Below are 14,908 nucleotides of genomic sequence, written 5' to 3'. Positions count from 1 at the left end.
ACCCACTCCGGGTCCCGCATAGATGATCCGAGCCGTTCAATAATTTAAAAAAAAAACTGAGTGGGCTCCATGGAAATTAGCTCAAACTAATATGTATAGGTGCTCGATCCAATCTTTTATTTTTTTATTCAGATTTCGAATCCATGAAAAAATGAAAGATTGGATCGAGCACCTACACATATCGGATTGAGCTGATTTTTTACGGGCTCACCCAATTTTATTCTTTAAAATTATTAAACGGCTTGAATCATCTGTATGGGGTTCGGAATGCGGCCCCCATGGCCGTCAGTTCCCCCGATTGGTTTCCTTAGCTTTTTCGTTGTGAAAAGACTTGAAAATTAACGAGCTAATTAATTTAACGAAAATAGACCAAATACCCAAACGAAACTTAATAATGTCTCTATCAGAGCCGGCTCCGAGTAAGCCCCACAAGACCTCGGGCTTGGGCAACCCCCCACCATGGGACAACAAAAAAAAATACTCAATGTAACCTTGATTTAATTAGTTTTTACTTGTTTATTATTTTTTTATTTTCTAAGACTTAATAGTAAGTGGGCAACCAAATTTGAGGTCGGGCTTGAGTAAACTAAACATCGAGGCCAGCACTATCTCTATATACAGTGGCAGAGGGACATAGAGACAAGGGTGGGCAACCGACCCTACTGGCTGCCAAATTTGGGAAAATGACAGCTAATGACGTGTTTTGATAATTAATACCCGCCAAGGATATTTTTAGCATTAACAAATGTTCTCAGCATGTCCTTGGCGAGTATTAATTATCAAAACACACCCTTGGCCGTCATTTTCCAGCCAAATTTTCATAAATATGGGTATAATATTTACCTTATTTTTACTAATTTGACCCAATTTTAAAATTTATTTTTGCCCTAGTCCATATAAGGGTTTTGTACTTAAGGAAAAAAGGAGTCAAAATATAATCTCTACGCACAAAATTTCCAAACGCAGCGCTAGTTTGTTCATTCCTCAAAACAAATAAGGGTTTTGTTCGGCAATGACATATAGTTCAAATTTCCGACCCTATTTATCAAAAATACTGACTCTGCCACTATCTATACATCATCTTTTCATTGAGGGTGTTAACACTAGTCACTGGGGGTGGGGGGTCAACTGTTGTCATATGTGTGTCATGCCATACGAACTCTTCTCTAAATTACTCAGTTTTTTTTTTTTTACTTATTGTTGTGTTTCCTTTTTTTTTGACGAACAAGAAACATTTACTGCTGTCTAATTCGTGTCATGTTCGTGTGATATGGCAGAAACATTTACTATACCGTCTAAAAATATCACATGCGAGAAGAAAATAAGGCTCAAGTTATGTTTCATGAAGTAGTATCTGAGATTGACTTCAACAACAAAAAATTCCAACTTAGGCTCCATTTGATTTGTTTCAACGTAAAATATTTTTCCTGAAAAACAATTTTGCCAAAAAGAAAATTCCAACTTAGGCTCCATTTGGATTTTTTTTTTTTGAAAAAATGTAGCATCGCTCAAAACCATCAAAATAGTTATTTTATATGTGATTAAGGTTTGATTGTGAAGTTAGCATGCTTGGACATTGTGAACATATTGGGAACGAAAAGGTTGGGACCTTGGCGGAAGAGATGAGGCTGTGAATGAAAAGGATGATCAAGCGCGTGGAATTAATTGGAAACCAAAAACGACTTACGCCCTTTCTGAGAGGAAAATATTTTCATCCATATGACCAAAAATATTTTACTAGGTAAAATAATAAATTGTCTTTTTTTCCAACCAAACACTGAAAAATAGGTAAAACATTTTATATGAAAATATTTTACATCAAAACAAATGGAGTCTAGTTTTGTTTCTCAAGTTTTGGAAAATTGAATCGTATTTTAGCAGATTTTCCCGAGATGAGAAAATGACGGCTTAGAACATGCTTTGATAATTAATAGTATCTGCCAAAGACAAGCTAAGAACATTTGTTAATGCTGAAAATGTCTTTGATGGGTATTAATTATCAAAACACGTCATTAGCCGTCATTTTCCCTTAGTAGATTGACTTCTAATGCAGTAACAAGATCAAATTGGCACCAAATGAAAAATTATACTCCAATATTGAAAAGTTTCATTCAATGAGAGGTGGTTACACAAGGAACAACTCCCTCAAGTTTATTCTTTTTCAAAAAATCTTGCCATTTTTTAAATAAAAAATATTATCCATGTATTTTTTTAATCATAATGAAATGATATTTCAATGTAGATTCTTATTGGGGGCGCTTTGGAAATGTGTTAAGTTCTTACAAAGACCACAAAGAAAACCCGAAGGAAACTAAGGTCCAAGTGTCTTTGAAAACAAAAGCGCCTACCAGTAGCCCTTTTCAAAGGTTTGTGCTCAAAAGTTTGCACTTGTTTGTGAGCTCCACCGTGTACTACACTTCTGTCATTTTCACTACCTAAAAACAAAGGCAATCAGACATCATACATTAAGTATGGCAAGATGAAACGAAAAAAGGCATTACCATTCCCAGACAGCTTCCGTCGACACCACACACAAATAAAAAATAAGGACATCGAAAGAGACGAGGAAGCCACACTTAATATCGAGGAAGCCACACTTAATATGTTTAGATTTGGAACATCCGGTACCCTAAAGTGACAAACAATACAGTTGTTTCGCAAACAGATATAGAATCACACCACTTATGGCTCGTTTGTTTCACAAACGGATATAAAATCACACCACTTATGGCTTGTCGAGAACAACAGTTGTGAGAGAAAAGTCTCCTCACACTTAACAAACTCAGTTTGCAAAGGATAAGCCAGCACAATTTGGTTTTATTCTCAAGTACAAAAAAAACTAATATAACGGGTGGATAAACATAGTAAACTCTTATTTAGTCCACCAAATCTGGAAATCCTTGCGCCTGTTGATCTTCTTCTGCAGCTGGAGGATTCCATAGAGCAGGGCCTCAGCTGTAGGTGGGCAACCTGGAACATATATATCAACTGGGACAATCCTGTCGCAACCACGGACGACAGAGTAGGAGTAGTGGTAGTAACCACCACCATTTGCACAGCTTCCCATGGAGATGACCCACCTTGGCTCTGGCATTTGATCGTAGACCCTGCAATTATTTTTCATGATGAAAGATCATCAAAAACTTGCCCCAACGAACATAATCATGCTACATTTATTACAAAGGAATTTGAGTTAATCAAGTATATATCATATACACAAGAAGGGAACATGAAACCAAAGCAGTTACGAGAACCCAACTTCCGATTTATGTTTGTGTCCTCTAAGCACACCAATTTGAAACAAAAAAGTGGCAAATCTCAAATTACGAATCTCACATACTGTATATAACAGTCACCATATGCAACACATATAGTTCGGGGTGAACTAGAACGAGGTGTCATTTTTGAGAGTGCATAATATCACCTTTTGCTGGAAGTACACTGCAAAAAATTATCAGCAACATTCCTGAAAGGTGGCAATTTGCAGAAAAATTGCCTGGTTGTAAAAGGAGTTCCTAGCAGCAATGGTCAACAACCCTCCAAAGAAAACTATGAAAATACCCTCCCTCCCAATGTGAGCGACACATACCATCAGGACCGGCAAACAAAATTGTTCACTAGAAGCCCTAAGCCTCGATTTATTTAGCACCAGCAAAACCAAAATCATTAACACCCCCTCAAGATCAAAAATGAACACCAGTATCGCATAACATGTCGGCTCCAGCTCCAGTCATTAATGAAGTTTAAAGACACTGAAGTTGATTGTAGCCAACAATATCTTAGGTAAACTACAGATCATAATGCAGTGGCATTCATGACAGGAGATATGTAAAGGTGCCCATGCCACCATAAGTCCTCATCTTTGCCAAAGTCATTCAACCTCCCACAAAAGGATGGTCACCCACTAGTTACCCATGGTAATAGATGGAACATGATTAAGACATTCCCGCCAAGACCATACATCAGTGTGATATTAGAGATGAATAGCAAACAGGTTAGGCAATTCAAGGAAAACCATACCTAATGTCCAAAAGTGTAAATAACAACAAGAAGAGATACGAGAATAGGAAACATTTACGGAGTAAATTTTAATAACATGTACATGCCATGGTGTGAAAGCAGTCCATTATTGCCTTCTGAAGCACGATTGTTAGTCTATAAAACTGGTCTCCCCACCATCATCATACCTTTGTCACCATTTTTTCAATCCCGCGAAAATAAGATGAGCACCCACTAAATAAGCATTGTAATTTGGGAAGCAAATTCTAAGCACAAATTTGGAAGGAAATTTTCAACAATATAATTCATTATTGTGGTGAGAAGATCCACTACTCATTTCTGATAGCTGCATTCCAACATCCTCTACCTTATCTTATTTAACAAGAAATGTCCTAATGATCTCCAACTAGTCACCATATCTAACCCCAGAAGTTGGTCAACCACAACATCCATGATATGGAAAGGCACTCTCTCAAGAGTCAAGATCCAAAACATCCTCTCTAAATATACTAAATGGTGTATTGGCGATGGCTCTAGCATCTCTCTTGCGAGTGATTGAAGTAGATCCAAGCCACTTTTTGAAACTAATTCCAACTCTAAAGACAAGGTCAGCCTTATCATTGATGATTAAGGTAACGGGAACTGCTCCACTATTCTAACTCTGTTTCTTCTATTGTTTGCATGATGATAATAGAACCCAATGCCCAGATTCACTCTACCATGATGTCCCCTAAAGGGGTTGTCATATTAGTACGGAATTCACCACTAAAGCAGCTTCTGAGTTCATCACTAAGGAGAATGACATGTCTACTAACTCCCTCACTCCGTTCAACCCTAAGTGAAATCGGAAACGAAAAGATAACTATGAAGCACAGATACTCCGAAACGAGTATGGGTATCAGATTGTGTAGCAGACAACAATACATGTCCGATATGTATCGGACATGGCAAATACATATCCTGTATGTAAATTAAATGTTTTTAATTTCGGATACTTGAGAGATACACAAGGGATAAGGCAGGATAGGTTGACGGATACAGCAGGGTTAAAATGAATTTTGTAAGGAATCAACTAAAAACTATAAGGGGAAACAACAATTGTAAGCAATTAAACATAGAAGTACAAAATTACACACGGATTTAAATTTGGAAGAATCAGACCAAACTAGTCACTACAAACCCTACAACCAGCACCAGTTGACATCCGAGATTCGCAATTCTCACCACCCCCCGCTCTCTCTCTCTCTCTCTCTCTCTCTCTCTCTCTCTCTCTCACACACACACACACACACACACACACACAGATGCTCACTCAAAATATTTGTGACACAAACACGAGGGGACCTGACACGATGCTCACTCCTATTTACCACCCTCTTCTCATGCAGGAGGTTGCTTTCCAAGAGCCTACGAACCAAAAAATCAAAGTAGAGCAATAAAATAAATACTAACACTTTGATATACCTTAAAATTAGTCCTAATAAAAAATTAAGATGATTAAATTCTTAGTCAGAGTTACAGTACAACTGGATGTCAAAGGAATTGGAGTACATTTGAGTACATCCATTCTAGGAGCCGAAATAGACCAAAGCACAAAAGTTAAATGATCCAGTCTTTGTTCATCATAATTTAAAAACTTCGAGAAAGGTACTATTTAACAAAATGATCATAAATTCATGTTTGATGTGCTATGAATATGGAGCTACTGAAAAGTGAGTGTTATATTTGTAGGAATAATAAGTGAAGAAAAGATGGTCCTGACCCAATTAGTCTTGAGGGCACAGATGTGTGAGACGAGTGGGTTTGTGAAGAAGCTACTCTACTTGATATCGAGGATGTTGGATGGGAGATTATTGAACCACTGTTTTTACAAGCATTGAAGTTGGAAGATGGTGAGCCTAACTTCGATGCTGCTGCAGACAATTCCCCAAATGAGAAGGAGAGCCACTATAATACAGGAAATGGAAGTACTTCTATCGGAGGAGGCCAAGATGGAAAGATTCCTATGTGCTATGTAGAACTTTAGCCTTTCTTCTTCTACTTCTTAAGTCTCTTTTGGAGTACTTTATGCTATGTATTATGTGCTCGACAATGTGTATGTTTTGATGTCCTTCGATGATCTTGTAACTTACGGTTGGTTGTTTTGTAGTCTATCTTCGGGTATTTTGTTGACTTTAATGTATGATTCGCCATGGTGAACTGTATGTTGTCTGCAATTGTTTTTAAAGTAGATATATGCATTGAGAGTAGCGCCCGCAACGGGTAAGTCCCCAATACTGGTACATACTGCCAGGGGAAATTTCTATAGGCTTTACCATACTATTCATACTAATAGTTGCAATCATAACTAGTGTGTTTCCTGTTTTTCCCTCCTGCAGGAAGGGTAAAGCTAAACAAGGGTGGCAGGTCCAAGGGTAGTGCACGACCTGTGCGCGGCAATGGGTGGCATAATTCAAGATGGTCATAAAATTGGAAATGTAAATATGAAAATTCGCATACCGTTATATGCAGTTAGTGGTGTTAAACGTGCCAAACAAGCCGATTAGTTTGAAAACTTAATAAACTTCAGAAATATGTTCAAGCTTAGCTTGTTTATGAGACGACCCGATATCAAACGAGCTTTAATCAAGCCAAATATATGCTGATCTCCAGTATCTTGAATTTTTTATACATAATAAGCCGAATGAGCCTAGTAGCATGTTCAAGCTTGGTTCGTTTAGGAGCCCTATCTGCGGTCCTAACTGAATTAGCAACCGAATCTCATTTCTAACCCAACCAATCAAATAACCCCTAAATTCACCATAAAGCAAACGACACAACAACAATTGAGACACAAAAATACATAGACAGATAGATAAGGAAATGAGAATGTACTTGCGAAGGGCCGGGGCCATCTTATTGGTGAGGGTACCGGCAACGATCATGCAGTCGGACTGCCTAGGGCTCGGCCTGAAGATGACTCCGAACCGGTCCAGGTCGTACCGGGCGGCGCCGGTGTGCATCATCTCGACGGCGCAGCAGGCCAGCCCGAAGGTCATGGGCCAGATGGATCCGCGCCGGGCCCAGTTCATGAGGTCGTCGACCTTCGAGATCACGAACTCCGCCGCCTTCGACAGCCCTGCCGGGGACGTCGCGGACGGGGGCGGCGGGGGGGCGTAAGGCGTGGGCTGCTGCGAGGGCGTGGGGGCCAGCGATGGGAAGGTCGTGTGGATCGTTGCTGCCCTCTGGGAGGCGATTAGGGCCAGTCGATGCGAGTTTCGAGCGAGAAGGGCCATAGGAGATGGTGTCTGTGTGTGTGTGTGTGTGTGTGTGTGTGTGAGAGAGAGGTTGAAATTCAGGCTGATTGGAGGAGAATCGGAGGGGAAGGCTATGAGGTGGGTTTTCTCTCTCCGTTCGTTTGGTTGGCACACGCGGGGGCTCTTGAATGATGCGAAGGGTAACGGTCCGTTTGGAATTGGGGAAGGAAGGGTGACAGAGGACTAAGGAGTTGTTCGGACAAATAAGTCAAAGTGGCTTATTTTTTATTTTTATTCAAATTTTTTTCATATCACTTGGCTTATTCTCATTTTTTTGGGGATTATTGCATCTTCATGACGAGAGAAATCTAAAAAATATAAAATTTTGATCGAAATCCAATATTTTTTGAATAAAGACGAAAAAAATGGCTTATTGACTTATTTTTGTTTTTATGTGGGTTTGTTTGGCTTATTTTTGGCGGGAAAGCCAATGGCTTTTTTGTCCGAACAAGCCTTAAGGGGGTGTTCGGAGTCTTCGGACAAATAAGCCAAAGTGGCTTATTTTTTGTCCTTATTCAAATTTTTTTCGTATCACTTGGCTTATCCTCATTTTTTGAGGATTATTGCATCTTCATGACGAGAGGAATCTAAAAAGTATAAAATTTTGATCGAAATTCAATATTTTTTGAATAAAGACGAAAAAAATGGCTTATTGGCTTATTTTTGTTTTTATGTGGGTTTGTTTGGCTTATTTTTGGCGGGAAAGCCAATGGCTTTTTTAGCCGAACAGGGCCTAAGAGGAGAGAGAATGTGTATGAAACGACCCGCTCTATGAGAATTAGCCTAAACTGTCTTAAAGAAAGCTAAGCAACAAACTTAATAAAAAATTTTCCATAACGCAAGACAATGTCAACTAAGTAGATTACAACCGAGTTCCAAAATAAAATTTACAAAAGAACTATACAAGACGAGTTCACATTCACAGGAGCTACAACTCCCCAAAAATTTGTATCATAAAATGTCCTACGCCAGAAGGACACCAAGTCGCCCCTCACCTCCACTCCTACAGCCTGTCCGACCAGTAGTGGACCAAAACTATACTTCAGTTACCTGGAAGGATTGTGAGTGTTACTACTTCATTCAAGCAAAAAGCATAAAACAATTTACACGAGCAAACATGGATCGAGTAATGCTTCTAACCATATTTAGCAAGAAACAAGTTATTTTTCACAAACCATTAAATAAGCACAATATTTCAATAAGCCATAGGGTTGCTTCCCTCGCAACCAGGAGTTATGACGGTACCGTGACCCTGTAAACAGGGTACTTTCAACAATTTATACCCTGTTTGTGTACAGCAAACAGACAATTTATACACTTCTTGTGTACATCAAGAAGAAAACAATTCCAACCAACAATACAGCTATGGCATGCTCTTGAAATAAATCATGTTTCAAGCAACTTGATCCATATCACTACCGTCAAAATTTTCAACATTTGCAGAAAAATGATAAGTTTATTTTTAGCTAGCCACTTCAATGAAATAGCACACTCACCTTAGAGATTCAAAAGACAAAAGCGAAAGGCTCCCTTCTCAACTTTGAGGTGGAGACTCGTCCCCCGATCCTAGAATATGAATGACACTATACTTAGTATATTTCATACTCCAACTCATGATAAAATGCAAGTAAAATGCATCAATAAGTCTAGTATATGATCTTCTTTTTAATCTCCATCCCTAGTATGCTACTGCATGAGACAAATGCAATAAAAATGATGGGTGATGTTCTTCAATGCTCAAAAGATGATTCAATGAGATTTGATACAAGAATTCCCAAGAATAAGGCTTAATCCATGACCAACATGTACGGTTCTGACCATATTCAAAACATAATTGTGAATTGAAGAAAGACACTTTAACCATTGAAAAGTAAACTTCTTCCTCTTCGAATCGACAGGTCATTCATAAAAAACGGAGTTCGGGTAACCTTACTACGGCCTCGCGATTATAACTTAACAAATACTAAAACTGGTGCAGAGACAGATTTTGGGTCAACTTAAACAGCAAATCTGTTACTGCTCAGGCATAACCACAGCGCATGGGTTACACCGTTGGAAAGCTCTATAAGTCTAGTTTCTAGCAAAACAAGCGGAATGTGATTTCGAGTCTCGAGCTAGGAGATATGACTGTTTTCCCAACTTGTGTCAGTGCAGTCAGCAATACGAGTTTCACAGCAGCAGTTCGGTGCGCGATTTTTAACTTTTTCCCCTCTTTGAAATAAATTTTCAAAATTTTACCCAATAAACTAGACATGCATATCCATCTCCAGTAAAAATTTCAGAAAATTACAAGGTCGGAAAGTCTGTGAGACAAATTTGCTAAGAACAGGACAGATTCAATTATGTTCAAGCTCTAATTGAGACATGCCCCAAAGATGGACGAATTTGCTAGGTTAAAATCCATTCTCTTATGAACCAATTTGGATTTAAACTACAAGAATATACAGGTATTTACATGTTTGATCAAAACCCAAACCATAGATTAGGTATAAAATAGGGTTTACCTTCAATTAGATTTCCCCAATTCCCCTTCTTCTCCTCCTCTTCTTCTTCTTCTTCTTCTTCTGCTTCTCTCTCTCTCTCTCTCTCTCTCTCTCTCTCTATACGTGATACAAAAAAAACGGTGGAGGGGTGTGGAATGGTGTAGAATACCGTAGAAGCTAGGTTTATTAGGGAAGAATTATCCCATGAGGTTGGGTGTATAGGTTTAAATGTGTCATAACTCATCTCTACCCTTCATTCCACCTACCAAGTCAATCTCTTTTAATTAACTTAATTAAACCCTCAAACTTAATCATGTATCGCTAAACAATTTATGAATGATATGTGAACGAGAACACAACACGTGTAACAATTAGCATGACCTATGCAACATAAAATTAAATGTCATATGCGATGCACGTGCATGCTCGGAACGGGTGTTACAGTGTACGGCTCCGTTTAACTATTTTGCGTGTGAAAATATTTCTCGGTTTTTTAAAAAATGAATGTAATTTTAAGCTTAAAAATTACGTTTTTAAGCAAATAATTTTTCTGCCAATATAAATCTTGTTTGATAGATCTCATTGAGATTTTTTAAACGATGAAAAAAATATTTGAAAAAATATTTTTTATTTAAATTATATTTAAACTTGAAATAACCTTCTTTTTTAAAAAGAAAGTTTAAAAAGAAAGCGGATGGCACCTGAGTATGCATAAGCCAAATTAGAGTTGAGAAAAAATATTAGCCTCTACACACATTTACAGCTCGTTTGGATTGAGAGATTTCGAGAGAGAGAAAAAGAAATAGAGGAAAAAGTGATTCTTTCCCATGTTTGGGAGCTTAATCGGGCGAGAGAGGATGAGAAATGGGGAGAATGAGAAACCCCTCATAGGCCATTTCGTTTCTTGCCGAAACGCGATTCCGTGAGAAACCATAGAGTTGCCAAGTTTGTCCTTGTCGCCGTTGCACCACCACTTTATGTCCTCACCGCCGCTGCAACCCACCCCCTCAAATCGTCGATGCAACCCCAAGACGATGGGAGGTACCTGATTTTGGCTGATTTTGATTGATGGGAGGCACTACTGGTCAATTGAAACTAAACTGGAGAGAGAGAGAGAGAGGGAGGGAGGGAGGGAGGGGTACCTGGTCGATTAGTTGCAGGAGCATCGACAAGTACAAAACCCTAGAGAATGATTTATGATAAGGCTAAGGTTATATATATATATATATATATATATATATATATATATATATATATATATATATATATATATATATATATATATATATATATATATATATATATATATATATGACTCTCTTTTCTTTTCTCGCCATCTCTTTTGTCCATCCAAACGAGATGGTGAGAAACCATACCTATTTCTTTTCTTTTTTCTCCTTAATAAAGGAAACCATACCCCTTTCTTTTCTTTTCTCTCGTAGGTTGTCAAAGGAGTTGTCAACTATTTAAGTGTGATTGGACACATACCATGAGATCAATTATCTCCTTTAAAGGGTGATGCTGGCTTATACGGATGCACATTTTCTTCAATGAAACTTCTTTCTTAGAATTGGGCAAAAAAGAGAGAAAATATGTTAATTTGGTTATTCATGAGAGGATGTTTGAACCTATGATGTATACCGTACGTGAGTTCCCTAGTCAAAGGATCCCATTGAAATTTAAAGTTTATGACTAAAATTCATGTTATAAATAATTAGAGAATGTACAATTATCCCACGACACAAGATCCTTTGCTCCATTTGTTAATTTCTTGTTTAATATAGTCTTAATTCAGCCACAATTATAGACCAGTTACTATTTTTTGAAAATTGTATTATATTGATGAGAGTATAAAGCGACTTTGAATGCTAAGATATGAAAAAGAAAAAGGAGAGATCCATCGAGTGTATTGTGGCTGAATAGCGGTTCCTTTGCCTTAGCACATATACATATGTTGCTTTATTGAATTTGCTTATCAGTCTTGCTATTGTCAGTTCACTGGGTTGATAATAAGCACGATAGAAAAAAATAAAAATACGTATTTTTGTGAACGTTTTACACCCTTTAATATACATTCACTCACTTACTATTGTCAGCCCATTTGACTGATTTTAAAATTTTCCTTTGCTTATTGTGGAGTAACAGTTGGAAAGTTAATAGTAAATTTACATGCTCAATAATTTGAGAAGCACCTCCTAAAATGCTTCTGAATATAAACCAAAATTCAGCTCCCTTTTTACTCTTTGGAAAGTTAACAAAATTTCTATTTGCGAGCTTTTGATCCAAACAAAGGTAATATGCACTTTTCTTTCAATAACTGCAAATAATTGGCTATAACTTTTGAAATGAAATAATCACCTACTAAATTTAGCTTTAACGAAATAAATCTTGCTAATCTCAAGGAACCATTAAGTTTCTAGAAGGGGCAATTCCAAGCAGAGCTAGTGGTGGGCATTTTTGTCGCATTCCAAGTTCGTGTCATTTTGAATTCGTGCCAATACATCTACTATTCTACTATTAATTTAAGGAAAATTCTAAAATCAGCTCAATAGGCTGACAATAGTGAGTGTGTGAATGCGTATTAAATAGTATAAAAAGTACACAGAAATACGTGTTTTTTTTTGTTTGTTAGTGTGCTTATTGTCAGCCCAATGGGTTGACAATAGTAAGACCGTTAATTTAAAGGTGTCATATATATCTTAATACTCCACCCAACCTACTTAACCTCTTCAGTTACAAATCTATTTATGTAGACAAAATACACATAGAATTGAACACATGACAATGTTATACATGAATTAAGAATAATCTGGGTCACTCCATATGTAGAGACCCGTATTTTCGGGAATTACTTAAAGGTTTTATAAATAAAAAGAATTGAGGAAAATGAGAAATTTGTTGAGTTTATATGACAATGTTATTTTTCACTCGAGATGTACCGTCTTACTATGTCCATTCCGGTCCTCCCGACTCCCCAATCAACTCTGTCAAGGGTTAATTTTGTACTAGTAAAATGTGTCATCAATATAGAAACAACTAATTCGTACAAGTTGATTAACAGAGTATTTTTTAACATGTCATGTGAACACCTTTATGAGTGGTGTGTGTCCAAATCATTTTCATTTTTTCGAGTAAAAGTGGTAGCTTGTTATGACATTTAATTCAATGTGTCATTACCCGACAATGACAAAATAAGAAAATAGGAGTAACATACAGTGTCTCCAAAGTTTTACAACCAGATATGTAACTTTGTTTAATAAAAATACTGTTACATTGTACCTAATTCCAAAAACAGCTAACACCAATTTCTCAGTTTTTTTTTTGACAATCCAGGGTTTTTCATGCCAGTTTGTGTGTATCTCGAATTAATCTCAACAGATCCTCTCACAACCGTTTCACTTGCTTACGTATGGGGTGAAGTGGCCCTAACATGTGCTGGCAAGGAGAGCCAAATACACCATCAAATTAGGAGTAGCATCAGGATTATTGATTTGTTACCCCTTCTGTTGAAACATAGTAGTAATCACTTTGTTAAAGAAAATAGTGTGATTGGCTGGCTATACCTATGATTAGGGGTGAGTATGGTTCGGATTGGTTCGGTTTTGTAATAAACTAGAACCAAACCAATACCTACGGATTGTGAATTTGAAAAACCAAACCATAAAAAAATGGTTTGGTTTAGGTTTTGAACCACAGTTCGCATGAAACTGAGATATTTCATAAACTATTTAAATTAGTACTGAGAGACATATTAAATCAGTCATTATCAGTATAAAAACCGATTCTTTTCCTATGTAAGGAATACAGTAAAGAAAAAACTAATTAAGAGAAAAAATAGTGTCTAACAAAAAGTGCATATTATTGACCGAGAAAGAAAGATATGGATGCAATTTGCCAATATATGTTTATTATGTTGGGTTTGGATAAAATAGGAATATAGTTTCAACATACAAATTTTATTTGATGTATCTAAATCATGTATATATCAATATATATACATATATTCACACACACACACATACATACATACATACGGTTCGGATCGAATTGAAACCCAAACCGTTAACATAAATCCACAGACCATACCATTGAACATGGTTCATAATTTTTTAAAATCGGAGCCAAACCACATTTCTAAAAAATCAAACCAAACTATGCGGTTTGGATTGGTTTGGATCGGATTCGCGGATCGACGGTTTTTTTCTCACCCCTACCTACGATTATCCAAGCTGGCCAGGCCATTTCGGTCATTTCACGGCACGTTACATTGGTAACTAACCTGAGGTTAGTTCAGACGGTTTCGCTGGTTAGTTGTTGTGCGTGTGGGTACTATTACCGACCTCGCGTGAGCTTCATAGTAAGTAAGTAACTAGGAGCATCGGTGGCGGAGCGGGTCTGACCCGAAAGTAACTTAAGGAGAGAAAGAGAGATTATGAGACTTTATTTCACTTTTGTCCCCAAAATTATTGTTTTGTTTACTTAGTCTCTAAACTTTGAACCTGGTCTATGACATCCCCTAATGTTTCTGATTTTTTCTATAAAATCCAATGGAAGGTCTCCGTTTAAATCTATTGGATTTTATAGATTTTTCTATAAAATCCAATAGAGTTGCTTTATATTTATGGATTACGCACTTATCGGTATACAAACAAATTGAGTTTCCATGAAAACAATAAAAAATAGTAATTTAAAAAAAAATAAACGGTTCGAATTATTATAAGAAAATATCTCAATTGATTTCATTTAAAGATTACAAGATAATTCAATCAAACCTTGTATAACAACTCCATTGCCTCACATCGATGGGCAAGAATAATTGGTTGTTACTATATATTAACGGATGCAAGCAACTACTCAATAATTCAAGGCTAACTTTTTGAGCCACATACTCACTTTATACTTAAACATTTTTTTTTTGTCTATACACGCAATAATATTTAACAATACAAATGGAGTCTCATTAAAAAACCCTAGTCCTAATTCTAAGTCCTGGCTTTGCCACTAGGTCTAAATCAGAAGCCAAATAGCTTCAAGTAGCATAACAAAAAAAAAAGTAATTTTAAATATCAAATTCTAGTTCATCTGAAACAAATTTTATCTAGTTCAGACTTAATCAAATCACCCAAAACA

General features: G+C 37.0%; 1 protein-coding gene across 1 annotated transcript; it reads right to left on the bottom strand.

The window, feature by feature from the left end:
- Positions 1–2,560: 2,560 nt before the first annotated feature.
- LOC131333518 (NADH dehydrogenase [ubiquinone] iron-sulfur protein 7, mitochondrial) lies at positions 2,561–7,450 on the bottom strand. The gene is made up of 2 exons (XM_058368080.1): positions 6,874–7,450; positions 2,561–3,107 (listed from the first exon to the last, which is right to left on the bottom strand). Exons 1-2 carry the CDS (start codon positions 7,272–7,274, stop codon positions 2,873–2,875), a joined length of 636 nt encoding a protein of 211 aa, XP_058224063.1. The 5' UTR covers positions 7,275–7,450; the 3' UTR covers positions 2,561–2,872.
- Positions 7,451–14,908: the final 7,458 nt, after the last annotated feature.

Source organism: Rhododendron vialii, chromosome 7a, assembly GCF_030253575.1.
Source record: "Rhododendron vialii isolate Sample 1 chromosome 7a, ASM3025357v1".
NCBI classification, from domain to species: domain Eukaryota; kingdom Viridiplantae; phylum Streptophyta; class Magnoliopsida; order Ericales; family Ericaceae; genus Rhododendron; species Rhododendron vialii.
This window is presented reverse-complemented; position numbering and strand designations above follow the sequence as displayed.